At 39.7% G+C, this 19,369-nt stretch overlaps 1 protein-coding gene across 5 annotated transcripts in view; it reads right to left on the bottom strand.

Moving 5' to 3' along the window:
• Positions 1-19,369, bottom strand: part of eys (eyes shut homolog) — a 174,358-nt gene that overhangs the window by 69,801 nt on the left and 85,188 nt on the right. For all 5 annotated transcript variants that reach the window (XM_028603256.1, XM_028603257.1, XM_028603259.1 and 2 more), the window contains 6 exons: positions 17,543-17,639; positions 16,992-17,099; positions 15,547-15,692; positions 9,624-9,795; positions 9,194-9,272; positions 8,261-8,460 (listed from right to left, as the gene is read on the bottom strand). In XM_028603256.1, coding sequence (XP_028459057.1) covers positions 8,261-8,460; positions 9,194-9,272; positions 9,624-9,795; positions 15,547-15,692; positions 16,992-17,099; positions 17,543-17,639 — 802 coding nt within the window. The remainder of the gene's footprint in view (positions 1-8,260; positions 8,461-9,193; positions 9,273-9,623; positions 9,796-15,546; positions 15,693-16,991; positions 17,100-17,542; positions 17,640-19,369) is intronic.

The following is a 19,369-nucleotide window of genomic DNA, read 5'->3' as shown; positions in this document are numbered from 1 at the left end:
GAGACACAGCAGTGAAATCAGTAAAGCAGACATTAAACTGAAAAAAGTGGGTACTTCAAACCAATGATTTTTAAATTTCTTTTTAAAGGCACTACTTTTAAATAATTTATCATTTCAAGTCCTGGATAATATCCTTATAATGAATCTGTGGAGACTTACAAAGTATCAGTTATTTAGAAAATCTGTCTTATTTTACAATAATCTACACCTACAGAGTAGTAACCTACTTTCTGTTGAACTTAACAGTCTTTTCCTCAAACTGTGTCAAAATAAGTGTAATGATTGTTATATGTCTATATTAACATATTGTCCTAACCTTCATTGCACTATACTATATTTGAACAACTCATGTCTTTACATCCAGATGCTCTCCTAAAAAAGGAATAGCAATGTGTTAGTCAAACTTGCAAATTGTCAGCTGAATATTCATAATAAATCCAAAAACTAACTGTGACACAACCATGACAAAGTACTTTGGAGTGCTGGCACAGGATATTTGCATACCACCTGAATGAAGTTCAGAGAAAACACTGTTCAGCATAGTTGATGTGGCCAAATAACTGCTCTCAAACTAAGGGCCCTGGTTTTGTCCATCGTTGGATTAAATGAATATGGCCCTCGTGTTCATAACATTAATGCTAATGAATTTCTTTGACAAAACCTGGTCGTGGCAAACAATAAAAAAAACTCACTGCTAAAAACTCAACTTGAAACTAGAGACCTTATTTAAGAGGACGAGAACACATAATTGATTGATTCAGCAGTGCATATAATCCACAGGCAAACAAATATGTAGGGGTGGTAATGGTTTTCTGTTGTGGAGTTAGTGATTTGCAGGGGATGCCAGACGAACTTAACCCCGCGCACAACATTTCAGGTTGGGAAGTTTGGTCTGGACTTGATCCGTTGTGGAGCAACTATGCTCGAACCAGAGCTGTTCGGACCAATCAAATTGTCAGGGCGGGCTTTATACAATGATGGACAGATGATCAATAGTAACGTGAAGCCTGCCTTTGACTTGCAGCTTCTTTGACATTTGTCTCCGTTGCTCTGATTGGTTGTAGGTCTATCCAATTGAGTGCAGAGGCATTGTCTTTCCTGGTTCGGTTGAAACATGCCCCATAATCACAGCCCAATGGAGCAGTATCAGACTCAGATTCTGATTAGAATCTGAGTATGATGACGTCAGGCTAACACCTTGGAGCAAAGAGAGGTACCACTCGATTCTGCAGATGTCATCCCCACTGGCTTTAAGTTTTGTAGAAGAGCAGTCATTTTCCAGATGGGCAATGAGCCTGATCATGCATCACAGCTACCTGAGGCCAAAGGAAGACCAAGGTCTGCTGACTTGCATGGATTTACAATTCACAGTCACCAGACCGTAAACCCGCTGAACATCTTTGGGAATATTTGACATCAGAAAAGGTGACAAAAGCAGAACAATGGGAACGAAACAATGCAGATTCTCAGATTTACCAAAAACCTAGCTGTTTTTTTTTAGGATTCAGTAAATGCTTACAAACCCCTGCTGTATTCATGAGGCTAAAATTCCTTTTTTGGGAATTTGACTTTTGATGAGATCTGTGAGGCACAGTTGATTAAATCATGTAACACTACAACGTCAGGAAATTGGCAAAGGGTGCATGCAAAACCTCTTGGCTGACCACCATAATAGAGAGAGAATGGAGTGGTTTGAGGCCATTTGCTGTACACGTGCGAAATTGAATGTGTACCACTTCACACAATACATGCAGATAAAACAACACTGTATTTCATGTACTGCAGATGAGGTCTGACCAAGAAACTATTGCATGACTGATTTTACATTTTAGGCCATTAGTCAGTGTGCTAGCCTGACCAAAACCCTCTCCATTCAAGTGAAAAAATATGTGGATGTACAAAACATGCTTGCCTCTGAAGCATATATTTTAATGTGATGTTAAAGTCACAGTCTGTGATGTAAATGTAAACAAGAGGGTAGCCTTCTCCACCAAAAACACAAGATTGGAACCTGCTGTCACTCAAACACAACTCTGTATTAATGATTTCTGGTGGTGTTAAATGTATTTGATTTGATTTAAATCAGCATGAAACTCTTTAATTATGTCTGTTAATAAACCTAGCCACAAAAAAATACTGAGTACTAAATCTAAATAAAAAACAATTGTTCGCACAGAATAAAAATCTGTTCCCTCGGTTTCATAAACTGTTCGCACGGATTCACAATCAATTACTTTATAGCGAAATGTTATTAAATCACAAACGATGCATCTTTCCTAACGTAGTAAGGTTAACAATGAGCTACAAACTAATTTTCATCATAACGAGCCGTCCTCCAACCTGGAGAAATATCATTGAGACGGCAGTAAAACAAGTGCTTAGGGACAGTCTACAAACTACAACACCGAAAAGAGATACAACAGAAATATGTAGTCATTAAATGATTATATAAGGTAGTGTCTCCAAACTTAACTCAATTATAACTTGTCTTCTGCTAGTTGTACTACAGCAATTACTTTAAAAAAATAGGCATATTCTTAATTTTGGTAAATATTTTTTGCCAACATATTTTAATATATGTCATAATTACAGAGAGTCATGTCTCCAAAACTACTCTGCACATAGAAGGCCCCCTGCTGGTTGTACTACAGCACATAGGTTTAAAAAATAATCATATGCATAATTTTAGGGAATATTTATTGCAAGAAATATGTTATAATTACATAGAGCAATGTCTTACCAAATACTCCAAAGAAGGTGGTTGTACTACAACAATTACTTAAAGTGTAAAATATGTACAGTATCTCACAAAAGTGAGTACACCCCTCACATTTTAGTAAATATTTCATTATATCTTTTAATGGGACAACACTGAAGAAATGACACTTTGCTACGATGTAAAGTATTAAGTTTACAGCTTGTATAACAGTGTAAATGTGCAGTCCCCTCAAAATAACTCAACATACAGCCATTAATGTCTAAACCGCTGGCAACAAAAGTCAGTACACCCCTATGTTAAAGTTAAAATAAGTTTGTAGCTCGTTGTTAACCTTACTACATTAGGAAAGATGCGTTGTTTGTGATTTAATAACATTTCACTATAGAGTAATTGATCCCAAAGTTCAAATCTGTGAATATCTTTCTAACATTGCTCACGTTTATAAAACCAAGGGCACAGATTATGAATCTGTGCAAACAGTTTATAAAACGAGGGCACGAATTATGAATCCATGCAAACAGTTTATGAAACCGAGGGCACGGCTTATGAATCTGTGCCGAGGGAACAGACTTTTATTCTGTGCGCACGGTTTAGTTTTTTTTTCTCAGCTGACCCCAGGGGGGCTCTGTAAAATAAGGCCAAAAAACAGTTAATAATGCACAATATCACAAAACATTTCATTTGATGTCCAAATTCAGCAACATATTCTAGAAGGTGCACACAATGCACAATCATGTTGCAAATCAGCAGGATACTAAAGGACATTGTTTGTCCTTACTGTGCATATTTATCTGTGAATGCACAACATACACTACATTGCATCCCTGTGATATATACACAAATTCACCTACAACAAAGTAAACATCATAAAAAATGCTGTGCTGAGGCAGTAGGCAGTCCAGTGCATCAATATATAACAGAGTAAAGTGCACCAATCTATTTGGAGTTGTGGTAGTCTAGGATATATTCAATCATGACACTGAGCATATAGCAGCACATCAGCACAAGGTTAGACAATGTAATTAACTGTAAGCTGCTGTGTCAAATCTGCACACACTTACTACATACACCTTGTATTGAGATACACTTCATCACACAGGGGAGAGCATGTCAGCGATTAAAAAAACGATGCTTCACTTGCAGCCAACCGGGAGTACTGCTACTGTACTGTATATGAATGCACAGTTATACTCACAAGAATGGTGCATTCAAGCACAATATGTATTTTATGTTTGAGACAAGGACAAATCCCAGTTCACCGACACCAATTCTTAAACATTTTACCAGTTTACATGTGAGACTTGCAACTCCCCAATGTTTGGGTACTGACCTTTAACTAAGCCCTGCAGCACATTTGCAGTTTACAATGATGACTGTTGCACATTTATCACTCACAATTTTTAATATTTTTTAAAACAATAGATCCTTGACTCAGACAGACGTAGACAAAAGGTGGTAAGCTAGTTCTATTCGTATAGGCTTCGCCCTCTAAGAGCTGTCGCTATTGGGTTAATCCCTTTGCTCAGGCGCAGTTGTGAAGATTTCTTTCGCGCTCTTGTGCCCTTTGTCCGCAGTTACTGTATATCACAGTTGCGCGACCGTAGAACTGCTCCCTATTTTTCTTCACTGTCACAAGCATGCGCACAGGCATGCGCATGCAGCTCTCTCGGTCATGCTCTACCATGGGCTGTGATGACCGGGCACTTGCTTCTCACAGCGCGGGAAAGGCTCAGTGCTCTCTGTTGCTATGGCAACAAACAACACATGGCTATACGCTTCAATTCGCCAGCCTTTCCCCGGCGTGGTAAAAGCTATCATGCTATCCCAAGTTCAGATAACGGCTTTGACGGCTTTCACACATGTGGTGCCGTAGGCGGAGCTCGGTCACTCCCACACGGTGGAAACAGCGGGGGCGAGCACCCACTCAGTATGTGCAGTACTACACAGTCACTCCTCACCCCCGGCCGTCTATCGGGAAGGGGAGAGCAAATGCATGGAGACGTCGTTACAGCCGTTATGCAGAAAAGGGATCAAAATCCTGCGCTCCACACACTGGAGGTCGTGCAGCACCTACAGACAGGGGGCTTTGCTATAAACTGGCAAAAGAGCTTGCTGGTCCCCTCACAGACAATAATTTATCTGGGCGTGGACATAGACTCAACCACTATGAGAGCCAATATCAGGTCAACACGGTCTCATGGCAGTTCATGAAATTGTCACGTTATTTTTAATCTATTGATTCGTGTACAACACGTTTATCTTGTTTTTTTCGTGGTGGCCAGCACGAAATGGGAACCATCTATATGGAGGCTGGGTTTAGGAAAAGATTAACGGGGAAAGCACATGTCACACCCCAGGACACGATCCGTGGTCTTTGGGGACACGCGACAACAACAACGAGACGGTGGAGGTTGGGTTTAGGAAAAAAACAACGGGGAAAGGACACGTCACACGCAGGGAGATGGCCGCGGGGGACGCGCGACAATAACGGGATGGTGGAGGTTGGGTTTAGGAAAAAACCAACGGGGAAAGGACGCCTCACACGCCGGGGGACAGCCGCGGGGGACGTGCGACAATAACGGGACGGTTGTGATTAGGAAAACAACAACGGAGAAACAAAACGCCACACACGGGACGCGATCCTCGGTCTCCAGGGGGAAAGTCCTGTATTGTTTGACCCATCCACCACCCCAACCAACCTCCTTACACGGATTTTCGGCATATCATACTACTTGCTACCGTAGTCGTGCTGTGATCACGACATATGCTTCCCATTGAAATACATTAGAAAAATACGAGAAAAACGTCCCCAGGAACACAAATCAATAGATTAAAAAACGTGACCATTTTACAAACTGCCGCGAAACTGGGTTGATCAGCGCCAAGGCTGGACGCACTGAGCTCTCTGCAGTCACGCATCACGCCACACACAACAGTGTCGGCTCTGTCTGTGATGCATCTCCTGGGCGTGATGTCTGCGAGTCACGTGGTGGTTCCCCTGGGTCTCCTCCACATGAGGAAGATTCAGAGATGGTTCTGTCGAATGCACCTTGACCTTATAAGCCACAAGTGGCGGATGCTGACTATCCCTCCTTCCCTACAGTCGGACCTGGCGTATTGGGGAAACTTCCGGACCCTTTCATCCGGGGTTCCCCTGGGCAGAGCAACGTCACACATAACAGTGTACACAGGCACCTCACCGGCTGGGGAGGCATGTGCGAATCACAGGTGGTGGGAGGGAGATGGCCAGTTTCTCCCCTCCCCCACATGAACTGCCTGGAGCTGTCCACGGTGCTGAAGTACTTTGTGCCAAGTGGTAGCAGAGAGACAACTGTGGGCCCACAGACACCTTTTGTCTCTCAGAGCGGTCTACATCCCCGGGGTTTTGAACCGGGCGGCAGACCTCATGTCGAGGTGGGGCGCGTGGAAATTGAATCCAACTATCGTTCAAATGCTGTGGAGCAGGTTCAGGAGAGTGAAAGTGGATCTGTTCACCTCACGCCTTTTCCCACCAACCTTGGCCCAGAGCCCTCCTATACGCTTTCCCCCGGTCCCTCTGATCCCTCGCCTCCTGGCTCGCATCCAGGAGGAGAACCTGTCAGTCATTCTGGTGGCACTGGAGCACACAAGCGCATCCTGGTTCCCAACTCTGGTTCAATTACTAGCGGGGCCCCCTTGGCAACTGCCGTGGCACAGGGACGCACTGTCGCAGCTGAACAGCGCGATATCCCACCCTCCGGTAATAAGCCAGGGGCTATGAGCCTGGCACATGAGCGGGAGCGCTTGGAGAGATTAGGCTTGCCCGCTGCAGTATTGCGCACTATCCAGGGAGCTAGAGCCCCCTCTACTACAGCGTGTTATGCAGGGTGATGGTCCGCTTTCCAGCGCTGGTGTGCAGAACCCACATCATGCCCTCTGCCTCTCGTGTTAACTTATCTCCAAATTGGTGGATGACTTGGCTCCGTCTACAGTCAAAGCCTACGCGACAGCCATTTCATCCTGCCACAAGGGCTATGGAGAGAGGTCGGTTTTTGCATACACCCTGGTTAAGCGTTTTTGAAAGGGGTTAGACAGAAACCCGTTGTGTGCTCTCTAACACCCCAATTGGACTTATCCCTGGTACTCTGAGTTCTGGGGAAACCGCCTTTCGAGCCTCTCGCACAAGCCTCTCTCAGGATGCTGTCACTGAAAACAGCGCTTCTCCTCACCTTGACGTTGGCCAAGAGGGTGAGTGATTTATGCGTCGGTTTCACCGTCCTGCCTCTCCATTAAGGGGGACGGGAGCGCGGCCACTTTACAGCCAAACCCTTCTTTTACACCAAAAGTTTTAACCAGCTCCTTTCGGTCAAGGATGTTGTCCCTTGAGGTTTTTTTTCCCACAGCCTCATAGCAACAACGCGGAGGAAGCGTCTCACCAACCCTGCCCGGTACGCGCGTTATCTCAATATGTTTTACGCACGGCAGACATCAGACAAACATAGTAGCTGTTTGTTGACTACAGATAGCGCTCTCAACGTGCGGCTTTTTCAAAGCAGCGGCTGCCCCTCTGGCTGTGCGAGGCTGTCACCCAAGCCTATTGCTGCTGTCCCCATCCCTCCTGCACTTGGGTAGCTGTGAGGAATGCAAGTGTTCTGTAGTTATTAGTCATGATCAGACATGGGCCTTACAATCAGTATTAGGCCAATGCATAATCATGACAGGTTTTTATCAAAATAATATATTATTTGATAAAGTAAACTGGTTCAGTGCAAATAGGAAGAGCAATTAGTCTATGTTCTGCTTGTGGACCTTGTGTCGCAGGTTGCATTGCATTGCATTGACTACATGAGTTTCACCCTTGACCCAATAGCGACAGCTCTTAGAGGGTGAAGCCTATATGAAATAGAACGAGTTATGTATTGTAACTCCAGATTCTATGAGTATAGGTGTAGCCCTCTAAGATTCAGGCCACCTGCTTCACCAACCTTGGCTGAAGAAAAATGCTCATGTTGGGAGCAGTTCTATGGTCACGCAACTGTGATATACAGTAAATGCGGACGTAATAGAGACCCCGTGCAGGGCACAAGGGCGCGAAAGAAATCTTCAAGACTGCGCATGCACGAAGGGATTAACCCAATAGCGACAGCTCTTAGAGGGCTACGCCTATACTCATAGAATCTGGAGTTACAATACATAACTATCGTTAGCCAAACATGCTAATGACTGCAGCTAATGCTAGAGCAGTAAACACACAATTGCTGTTGTATTTGCAGTTTTGGAAAGGCTAAAAAAAAAAAAGACCACCCTTGAAACTCATTAAATGCCCAGTGTCACTCTTAGTACAGCTCCATGTACACAACCCATAGCATGCAGGGAAATCCAACGCGTTCCATGTACTTGTTGAGCCTTGTTATGTTATATTTAAGCTATCAGTCCAGGTTGCACTCAGCAGGGCATGTTGTTCCAATCAACTCATATTATTACATGACTCCATCCAGGAACAATTCAGTCAGTATCATTACATCAAAGCAATACAATACTTTTAACGGTAGACCAACTCACCTGCATGTAAAGTTTGATCCCTCACCGTCAAGGCAGGTGGCTCCATTGAAACACAGTGAGACATTAAAAGCGGCATCTTTGCAAACATCTATATCGTTCTCACAAGTTTTCCCTGTGTAACCATCCTGACAGAAGCATGCATATTTATCAATGAGATCCACACATGAGCCTCCATGCAAACAGGGACTGGAAGCACAGTCCTGGAAATGAAAAGACAAAGGCACTTTACCAATAATACTACAAGTAAATATTTTGACAGATAAAACCGTACAAGCCATAATTCTGTGGTTAAAAAATAAAAAGACGACAACTTTGGTTTAGAATTAATTGTTAAAAGCCGATGATCAGATTATCCAATAAACTAAATGCACACTGAGAGAGATCTGTAAGCAACACAATGTTTTATCTCTGGAGTCCAGCATAAGCTGTGGCTTAAATCAATTAGGCAGACTAAGCAATTTCTTTTAATCAGGTGTTTGTACAACGCTTGCATGATCCTGGTAGATGAATTGACTTATCCTGTAGAAAAATCAATAGTAATGAGTGATACCAAAGTAAGTAAAGTTTATTTAGCACTTTTCACAGATACAAATCACATAAATTGGAATATATATGATAAATAGAAGACATGACAATACAAGGAAAACATAGGTACATAAAATCAGACAGATAAATCAGATAAAAGCCCTTGTCTAACTAAAAGCATGTTTGAATAGCCAAGTCTTCAACCGCTTTTTAAAAGAATCAAAAGCATTTGAACAAAATTCCACAGCCGGGGTGCCATTGCCTGAAAAGGTTGATCCCTTCTGGTTTTAAAATGAGGGCGGGGGACCACTAACAACATCTGACCTGATGACCTCAGACACCGCCACACAAATCGTCCTGACATTCCTTTTGAACACGCAGCAGCTTTATTAATTAAGTTCAACTCACGTCAATGTTTGTTTCACATCTGCTGCCAGTCCATCCAGATTCACAAAGACAGGAATATGAATATACTCCATCTTCACAGCTGAGAAGGCCACAACAAATTTGGGTTAGAATGTATTTATCAAAACTATTCTATGGTATGAAATCAACCAAAACACATTCATATATGCAAGTCTTTTGCTGTATAGTTCATGCAGAATCCTTAGAGAGAGCTATAATATTTTGAACAAATGAGTATTTCCCCTTGAACGGAATTAATGACTGTAATTTGGAGACCACTGAGACAACCTGTAAGCGTGTCACATTAGCTCCTTACAATATGTGACACATGTCTCCACTCACTGCGCTGGCAAGGATGTAATTAAAAATAATTCAATGCAATTTCTGCAGTGCATTTGCAGTCTGTTTCAAATGATGGTGAAAAAATCGGTACCTCCCATGAAGACAAGGCGCTGACATGCATTCATCAATGTTGGTTTCACAGTGGAGCCCAATGAAGCCATCAGGACATATGCAATGGTATCGATTGTGCGCATCAATACATTTCCCACGATTCTGGCACGGGTTTGAAACACACTCATTGATGTTAACTTCACACCATGGCCCTGGGAAATGAAGCATACTTTAGTAAGACATTACATATTCAACAACGTAATAAGAAAAATATATTTTTAGTACTTTGTCTTTAAATTAAATAAACAAACAACCTGAGTTTTGATAATTGTGCAACAACTCTGCGACTACATTTTGGATCTCTGGAGACATCTATGCACATGCTTGGGGACATGGTCCCATTTTTACACCGTTTTTTTTGTTGTTAATACAAACTGAGAGGAATAAACTGCACTGGCTATGTTTACTGCAACAAGGGAATATGCTCACAAAATGCATCAGTATGGCTCTTTCATGTTTTTAATAGTTTCTGGATGCAGTGGAGGTCTGAGGCAGAGATAATCTACTGTATATCAGGCTGAGGCTACAAAAACTTGATGAAATTATTGTTGTTGGTATTGATGGTTGATATCTTTTCATGGGATTTGTTGATTATGTGTATATATATATATATATATATATATAAAACTTAAATGATAACCAATGCGGTTATACATGCCGTTGTCAAACTATGTAATGAGAAAATGAAAAACTGTGTATCCCATTGACTATGTTAACTGCTTTGTCAGCATCATTCATCATTTTCAATAGATCTAAAGGATGTGATTCACATCCAGGTCAAACTACCTACTTTTCTTTTTCTGACAGTAATGTATTTTTGAGATTGCATTGTAACTGCAATCTTTATCATGACTAATTCTGACTCTAAAGCAGAGGAAATCATACTGTTGTAGTATCTTCAAGTAATCTGAATGAATTTGAAGCTGCTCAAGGACATTTCTTTGGCACAAACTTGGCTGCACTAAAGCACATCCCAATCATTATAACCTTCCTTTATATGTTCCTTTCTGCCCAATGGAAATTCTAGCGGCAGGTCTGTACATTTCTCCGTCAAGAGAGAGTAATGAATGAAACCTAAAGGATCATACTGGACACGTTTTAGCCTGATAAGTACACATTTGTACAGCATTCTTTACAATATTATAGTTATGAAAATGTTAAGTATACAATTTGTAGTTAATGCAAAGCCATCAGTATAGTAATTTAAGATCAAACCGCAGCATAATGTCCAGATAAAGCAGCCTCAACATCATGACATGTTTTTACTCTGTGGTCTCTTTGGTAACCTTTGAAATAAAGTGATCACAGACTGGCTGGGATGGTAAACACGAGCGTGCTGAGTGTAGTTAAGTGATATTGCATTAAAGGATTTCTGTGTTTTTTTTACCTCGAGTTACCTCTTGCTCACATATTATTGAACATCCCTTGAATGTTTTTAATGAAAGTGTTTCAAAGTGGCTTTAACTTAAATTATCAGTACCCAGCTTCCAAATAACTGAATTAGTGAAGCAGAAATGTTATCTCCTACTGATAGTTTAAGCCTTTCTAGAAAATAGAAAGTTGTTCAATCTGTTAATTGAATTTTTAGAAGAGGGATCGAGCTTACGTGGCTGATGATAGGACTAATGATTAGCAACAGAAACATGTTGTTATATGCAGCATATAAACATAACCACAGATCTCTAATGAAAGGGAAATGACAGATAAGCTGTTAAAACCCCATAGACAGTCTGCTGCCACGTATTAAAACGGTGGCTCACCAATATCTAAAACAGAGCTCGATGAATCAATTATTTGATATACAGAAAAAATAATTCTAAACAATTGTGATTTGATTAATCATTTAAGGAAGTTATTATGCAAAATCGCCAAACATTCACTGGAATATAAGCTTTTGAGGCTTTTCTAAAAACAATGTGTGACTTCAAATTGAATATATTTGGGTTTTAGTCTGTTGGTTCAATAAAACAAGCACTTTGACTTCAAATTGCCTTGCGCTCTGGCAAAATGCGCATTTTTCATGATTTTATTAAGAATCGATTAATTTAAGAATTAAACAGATTAAGGATCATAAAAATAATTGTTAGCTGTAGCACTCACCTAAACAATAATTCATGGTTACATCTTCAGTTTAAATTCAACAAAAACTTGGTTGCGTTGAATTTAAGTGATAATCCATTGTCTTTGTTCTACTGATAGTAGAGTGCTAATAAAAAGTGTAACTGACAGCTGATGTACTTAAATTATTTCCCTACAAAAGTGAACAAATTAACTAAATACAAACTATTAATATAAAGATGCAAGATGGTTTTAAAAGGCCAATTTACCCAAATGCGTTCCTGAAACAGTTTCTGGTTTACTTTCTTTATGATGATGGGATGGATACTGAAGTCCCAGAGGTAAATATCTCAAAACCTGGGCAAATAAAACCAAAGCTACTTCTCTGGCAATGAGTTTTTTTTGTAATTTGGGTGAACTGACCCTTTAAAACACCTTACACTTTCAAAATCAAAATTAACTAAATTAATCAGAAATATAAAAAAAAAGTGTGTCAAGTTAATTAAACGATATATATGACCCAAGCCCACTAAAAGAGCGGTGCATGAACACAAGGTCCCAGTGAAGTGCAGCGCTGAACTAATAGAAAAGTGTGTTGCATTTTGTACACACTGTATATTCTTACAGCTGTGCCTAGACAGTATTGTGTCTCTTAAGGCACAATGTACACAAATATGTTCTGACTTGAAGAGAACACATTAATTATCCTCAAAACAACGTATATCTTTACTGTCCATCAGCCACATTTAAGATAACTGAGGATTCACTAAGTAAGTCAGCTTTACTTATACAGTTGATGATATTCATCATTCACGCAGACCTCACAAAAAAGCAATAAGATCAGAGGAAAAATTAAGGGGAGGGGAGAGTTAATGCTGTGAAGTAAACACCAGATAACAGAAAGTGTCAAATTTTGTTTCTCTTCTGCCAACAAATCAGAAAACAGTGGTGACTGTTTATAGTATCTAATTTATAGCAGGTGCTATGCTGAGGAATTGAAGGATGAAAAATAATGGCTGACCCATCATTAATCATTTGGTTAGCTTTTCATCTGTTGGCTGAGACAGTTGTAAACAAACATAGTGACAACTGTGGCAAAAATATATTTCTTGCCTCCCGTGTTTTATCATGAAAGAGAATAAATAATAAACCATCCTTAGTGTACACAAAAACAATCATCATGTTCTCTCATTACAGAATGTAAAACCGCTCCTTTCTTGTGCCAAACTAATAACTTGTTTCATTTAGCTAAAAGGAAAGCTATATAGCAACTAGAAAATTCACAGTTTATGACTACCGGTTCCCTCAACCCAAAATAATAACAGAAAGTTGCAACGGAAAATCTACTATGGATAATGTAATAAAGAAGTGTGATGAGGGAAATACATTCATTAAATAAGCAAATTTTTATGACACTTCTATCAGATTACCCGTAGACTGATGCTCACATTTTATATTTTTATGTTTCTATTTAGGTCAGAAGTCATTAAATACTTTAGGTTCTGGGCTGGCATTTCACACCCAATCTAAAACATTAAGAGGACTGAATTATGAATGAGATATGGGATTATACATTGAATATTTGATGCTGCAGACTGGTCAATAAGTGTCTCAAATAACTTCTAAAATTAGAATACGTAATTAGTACCAAAAACACATATATAAGTCACGTACTAAGTCATGGTAGCAAGAACAGTTTTTGTCTTCAATTGATACAATAAGTAAATTCCATTATTCCATTTACATTACATGTACAGTGTATCTTTAAAGCAACAGATCTATGCAGAGGCTAAGTCACAAGATAGAAATAATGACCAAATATAATTCATCATGTTCACCCAGCAAAAGACGGAATTTACTGAAGCCTTAATAGCAAACAGCATTGCCAGGGCCAGAAAATCATCTGACAATGTGCTGACTGAGGAAGCTGCCTCAATGTGCTGATTGCACTGTACCATCACTCAGGGGAACATGCTCCTTAATGATGGGTGAAGAAGAGAAAACAGAAGGTGACGAATAGTGTGCTTAAACTGTGATTTATATAAAAACAATTACCCATTAATCATGTCGCTGTAATGACTTTTGACCTCAGTACAGAGCACAGTGCCTACAGTATGTGCACATAAATAATACATTATTGGAATTACAGTGCCTTTTAGACAAAACATCCTAAATAATGATCAGAGAGCTGAGATCTTGGCAACTGCCAAGACTATCTTACAGTGTAAGAAACGGCATGCTTTATAGTGTTTGTCAAGATGACACATGGAGAGCAAAATTACACTGTATATAGAAATAAAGCATGTGGTTAGGTTAAAGCCATAACGAAAATTGAACAAGTGATTTATATTAACACCTGGCTTGCTAAGAAGTTAGGAAAAGATAAAGACAAAAAAGCTGTTTTTTTAATCTTAATGTCTACCCTCAAAGTGGGTCACAGAGACTTTTAGAAAGGCAAAAATATATACAGTATATATATAAAAAACTGGCAGAAGTGTCAGAAATGTGAAGAGAACAATTTTCTGGCTTTTTACATCAATTATGTCTCAAAGCTCAAACATGTAAAAAAATAAATAAAAAAAGCTCAACATAGTGTTAATAGTCTGAGCATTTATACAACAGAAAAAAACATCTATATAAAATAATGCACTGCCTCACTGACCAACCACTAAGAAAATTCAATATGAATAGTGATGCAGGTGGGAATGAAGTGTCATTATAGCTTAATCACATCCATGAAAGTGAGTAGGTATAGCACAAGACTGATTTATTAGTAAGCAGCTTCAGCTGTTACAGTCAAAATGAATGTTGGCATTCAATATGCGAAAAAACACCCTTGACTACCCTGATGGCTGAAGCAAATAATATGATAATACCATCAGGTGACACAACGAGTTACAGTATCCCAGTAATAGAGGAGATGACACATCATACCATCAAAGCAAAATAACATTTCAATCAAATCCAATCAGGCTGGACAAACATGATGTGATGAATCAAACTAAAACGGCAAATTTACTATCAGAGTAGAATAAAAAGTCACACACAGCTACAGTAGCACCACAAACCCGTTTGTGTTTTTGTGAAAAGTTGCAATGCATTTGCACGCGTTACTAAAGCAAATATTTTGTATAAGTTCTAGTTTGTTTGAGCCAATCCAAACTGTATCCTCTGGCCGCTTGCTCTCTTGGGGAACCCTGTTTCCTCAGATGAGCTTAGAGCAACAGAAAAAGTAATGACTTGTACTATGCTGTGCGTAGGCCTAATAATAAAAGCTGCTTCTGTGGGAATTGGGCCATGTGTGTCAGGTTTGGCTCTCCAGAGTAGCAATACCTCAGAGATTTCCCCTCCTGCCCCCCCCCTCTCAACTGTGGAAGAATAAATTGATGATACAATGTGGAAGACAAATGAAATTAATCTTCCCAGTACCTGACAGGAATTGGCTTTAGATAGTGCACACTCACATATACACACACATGCGCTAAAATAGCTTGATATCAGTCTGAGTGGAAAATAAGACAAATGGATTGAAGTAAAACAACAATAGCGCTCTGAGACCAAAGAGGCTGATGAAACGAAATAAAGGCAACTAACAGACACTGAGATGTTTTCATCAGATAAAACAGGTGACATGAATTTATCTCTTGTTAGCTTTACTGAAAGACAGGCACTGTATCTTGCAGAGGCAGGCAGGCTAATTAAAAGTGAGTATAGTGTAGCAGTTTTTTTTACACTAAGCCAGATCTGTGTCAGACTTGCCTCAAGAGCGTGCGGCCGCAGCAGTCTTGATAAGCTTTTTAGACTCTCCTATTGATCTTCATGTCACCTGAGGGCAAAAGAGCTACCTGAGTATCCAGGGCGACAGACACACTTGAAGCCCCCGGGTGTGTTGATACAGATGCCCTCGTGTAGGCAAGGTGAAACTTCACACTCATTCACATCCAGGTCACACAGCGTTCCAAAATAACCAGGAGTGCAAATGCAGTGGAACCTGAGGAAGATGTGATAACACTCAATCATTAGGAAATAAAGTGAAATCCAGTGAAGACCAGTGTGTCCGACAGTAATTATAGCATACTTTGATTTGTGTTTAATTCAGTTCTAACTGTAACTTTAAAATACTATTTTTATTTCAGCAAAAACAGCACACACTCTTGCAGAAGGCGAAAAACAGTACATGTGTTCCAAACCCACCAAGACAAACAAAGGGTGCGTATTAAGACCCATTTAACTCAATTCAAATCCCTCTCTGCAGCTGTCGGTGGGTCTAATACCTGACCACACACCTCAGAGGAGATGCTTATCCTGTTTGCAAGTGAGATAATAAGAAGACATGTAATTAGACACCTCTGTGCTAAAATCTAAACTACATATTTTGATTAGTAAGACATAATTTTTCTTCAGTAGACCAATTACATAACATCATCACATTTCTGTCATATGTTAAATGGTATTTATTATGCCACAACGGAACTGCTGCCTAATTATGTCAACTCTAAAGGCTGAATTGATCTGAGACATATCTGTCAAAATAATTAACATTTTCTCAGTCACAATTAGTTCATATGTGTTTGCCTCAACTGTACATACAAAGATGAGACCAAATAATGTGCTTTTTACAGAGTCAAACTCAAAGTATATAATGAAAAGAAAAAAAGACAGCAAGAGCTCAGAGAGTATACCGCAGAGTCTGATTCATCACCCCAGTACAGATGGACTTGTTCGACTTGTTGGGTCAGGGAGACAGAGGAAGTGGTGTGTGCAGTGTTTGTGGTGGGCAGCGAGGTTAAAACACACCTGATGTGAACTCCCTGGACTGTGCAATCAGGGGAGAGCTCTGAGCAGGGCCAGGTCACATGGGAGGGAAATGACGGGATTCAAACTGGAGACAAACCATTTAGGACTCAAATTGGCCCTGGGACTTCGCTACCCATCTGTCCGACTAAGCCTGGAAGCCCCGGGGCTCCCATTAAGCACAGCAGAGAGAAGCACCAGTGGAGTAAAGCCCAATCTAGATACATGATGTGTTCCTGCTGAATTTGCTCTCTGTCTTTAGAATAGCAGCTTATGTGTGTCAAGGATGAAGACAGGCTTGTTATATAAACCAGAACACTTTGAAGAGGAGCATCACAACCTTGTGTGGTTTCTTCGGTTTTGTTCTCCTTTTAAAACAAATGCAAGAAATGAATGCTGCCTGGCCTTAACCGATATGCACTTTTTTTTTAAGCGCACAGTGAATGAAGGCTAAGGAGCAAAGTTTGAGCAAACAAGGAGTTATATTCATACTCACTTGTTCACGAGGTCTTGACAAATGGCAGAGTTGTGGCAGGGGCTAGAGGTGCACTCATTGATGTCTTCCTCACAGTTAAGGCCGGAAAATCCTATCTTGCAATCACAGCTGGATAGGAAAAATTCATTAATATTGATATTTTGGTCTCAGATGGAAAATAGAAGATCTATCTATGTCCTGGCACATGCACAGAGGGAAAGAATCTATAGAAATGTAATGATGATATTTAGTCTGATTGCACATACTGTACAGTACAGTGACATAAACATGGATTTTGACTGTTTAACAATAAGGGCTGCATGACAAGCAATTAAGGCAGATTTTTATTAACAATTTGACCTAATTTCAACCTAAAATGGTACATAACTAAATCCATTAAAAAATGAGCTCAGAGCAAATCTATTAACTCAGTGTATCAAAATTACAGTTTAATGGCCTGAAACATGTACAGAAATGAAGGTTACTGATACACTGGATTTAAAGTTACTAGAAAGCCTGACATTTTCTGGCCACTAAGAAATGAAAAGCTGGTTATGGATAACACATTTTACCTGTAACTGTTGACCCGGTCCACACAGTTGCCCTGGTTTTGGCATGGATTTGAGCTACACTCATTGGTGTCAATTTCACACCAACTTCCTTCAAATCCTGCAAGATAGATGAGATGGTCATGGATGAGGAAACCCCACTACATCCTGAAAAACGTCAGGGCCGATGAGAACAAAGACCCCAGTGAATGCCATTTTAATGGAACTAGTAGCCCCTGTAGCATATCTCATCTTCCTGCTCTCAGCACTCACTGTTTCCCCTTTGAGAGTGTGCAAGTCTAATAATACTTTAGTGCCACAGACAGATTGGTCTGAGGGTTAGTGGTTTGGGGTTTGGGAGGTGTGTTGCTGTGTGCGCCATTGTGCATATATGTCTGTGTGTGTGAGAGAAATCGAGCAAGTGGGGGGGGACATCTTGTTAAGTTAGGGTAAGAGAGAGAGGCTAAACCCAAGAGCTATTTTGCCCTCGTTCATTAGAGGGTTGAGGGGCAGGATGGCTAAGCAGATCAGCATGGATGTTTTGTTGTACTTTTGAAGGCAGCCTGGGAGCTTGTAATGTTCTGCCTGTCAGAGGTATTCCTCTGGTGCTTGGTCTTGGTCTGGTCCATATGATGGGTTTCTGCTGAAGAGTCAAACTAAATTAGGTAGGTTTATGAAGTAAAACTGAATAAAAGAATAATAAATGAAGACCAGAATTGTTTAAGCAACTGAAAAGCTAATTGTGAAATTAAATCACTACTAATTATGTTGAAATACCATCGATTTCTTTGAAAAAATATCTTTTAATTAATGTGGTCTAAATTCCCACTTTTAAACAAGTTCTAGTAAATTTTAATTTGTGCAATTAACTTTTTTTAAATTCCAGTATATGTACATCTATTGGGTTCACAAACTCAGATAGGAAACATCAAAAACTACAGTATATTCAAACTGCTTAATTCAATAAGTTAAGTTCAATTTGGATAAAAAAAATAAATAAAATAAAGTCAAAGAAATGACATTCGGACCTAAAAATCCAAGACACCAAGGATAAGCGATCATGCCTAACTTATCAATTCCTTATGTCCATCATTTGCTTCTGTAACATTGACTATCAGCATTCTGAGACTGCTGTTGCATTTGTCATGGTATGAGCAACCATTTCCTGTCCAATTTCACTATTCTCGTTTAGAACTCTGAGCTATTTGAACTATGATGGGTTTTGGCTTGTGTAAGTAGGAATTCTCATCTGAGAGAAGTACTTGTATTAACAATGATGAGGTTTATAATTATTTGAGACAAAGCGCATGTTTAATCTTGCAAATGTAAAAATGTGAAACCTAAGGAGGCAGTTAAATATGAAGATATGGTTTACATTATATTACATTATGCATCACTATAAATGTATATAAGATTGTATCTACTGATTACTCCATGATTACCATGTATTAGGTTTGCCATTTTTCTGCTGTACAGTATGTAATGATACCCTACATCACGAGATAACACCACATAATGCTCTGTAATGTGAACAATGCTTTTTGTCATTACAAACAAAAGAAAAACAAACAGATGGCAGACAATTATACAATAATAGTATATATAGATCATACATTTCAGAGTGCAGATTGATGTAGCAATTGTCAGCTATTATTTGTGGTTTGCTATTCAGTCAGATGAAGGTCAGTACAAATGATATGGCATAACAACAGGATGTAGCTCTCCAAGCAACTCTCACTGTTCATTTGTTATCAGCTGAATAAACAATATTGTATACGATTATGTTTAAAAGGCAGAAAGAACAATTTCCAATGCAGCTAGAGTGACGCTAATGAAGAAAAAGTACGACAG

The sequence above is a fragment of the Perca flavescens genome, chromosome 17, assembly GCF_004354835.1.
Source record: "Perca flavescens isolate YP-PL-M2 chromosome 17, PFLA_1.0, whole genome shotgun sequence".
In the NCBI taxonomy this organism is placed as follows: domain Eukaryota; kingdom Metazoa; phylum Chordata; class Actinopteri; order Perciformes; family Percidae; genus Perca; species Perca flavescens.
This window is presented reverse-complemented; position numbering and strand designations above follow the sequence as displayed.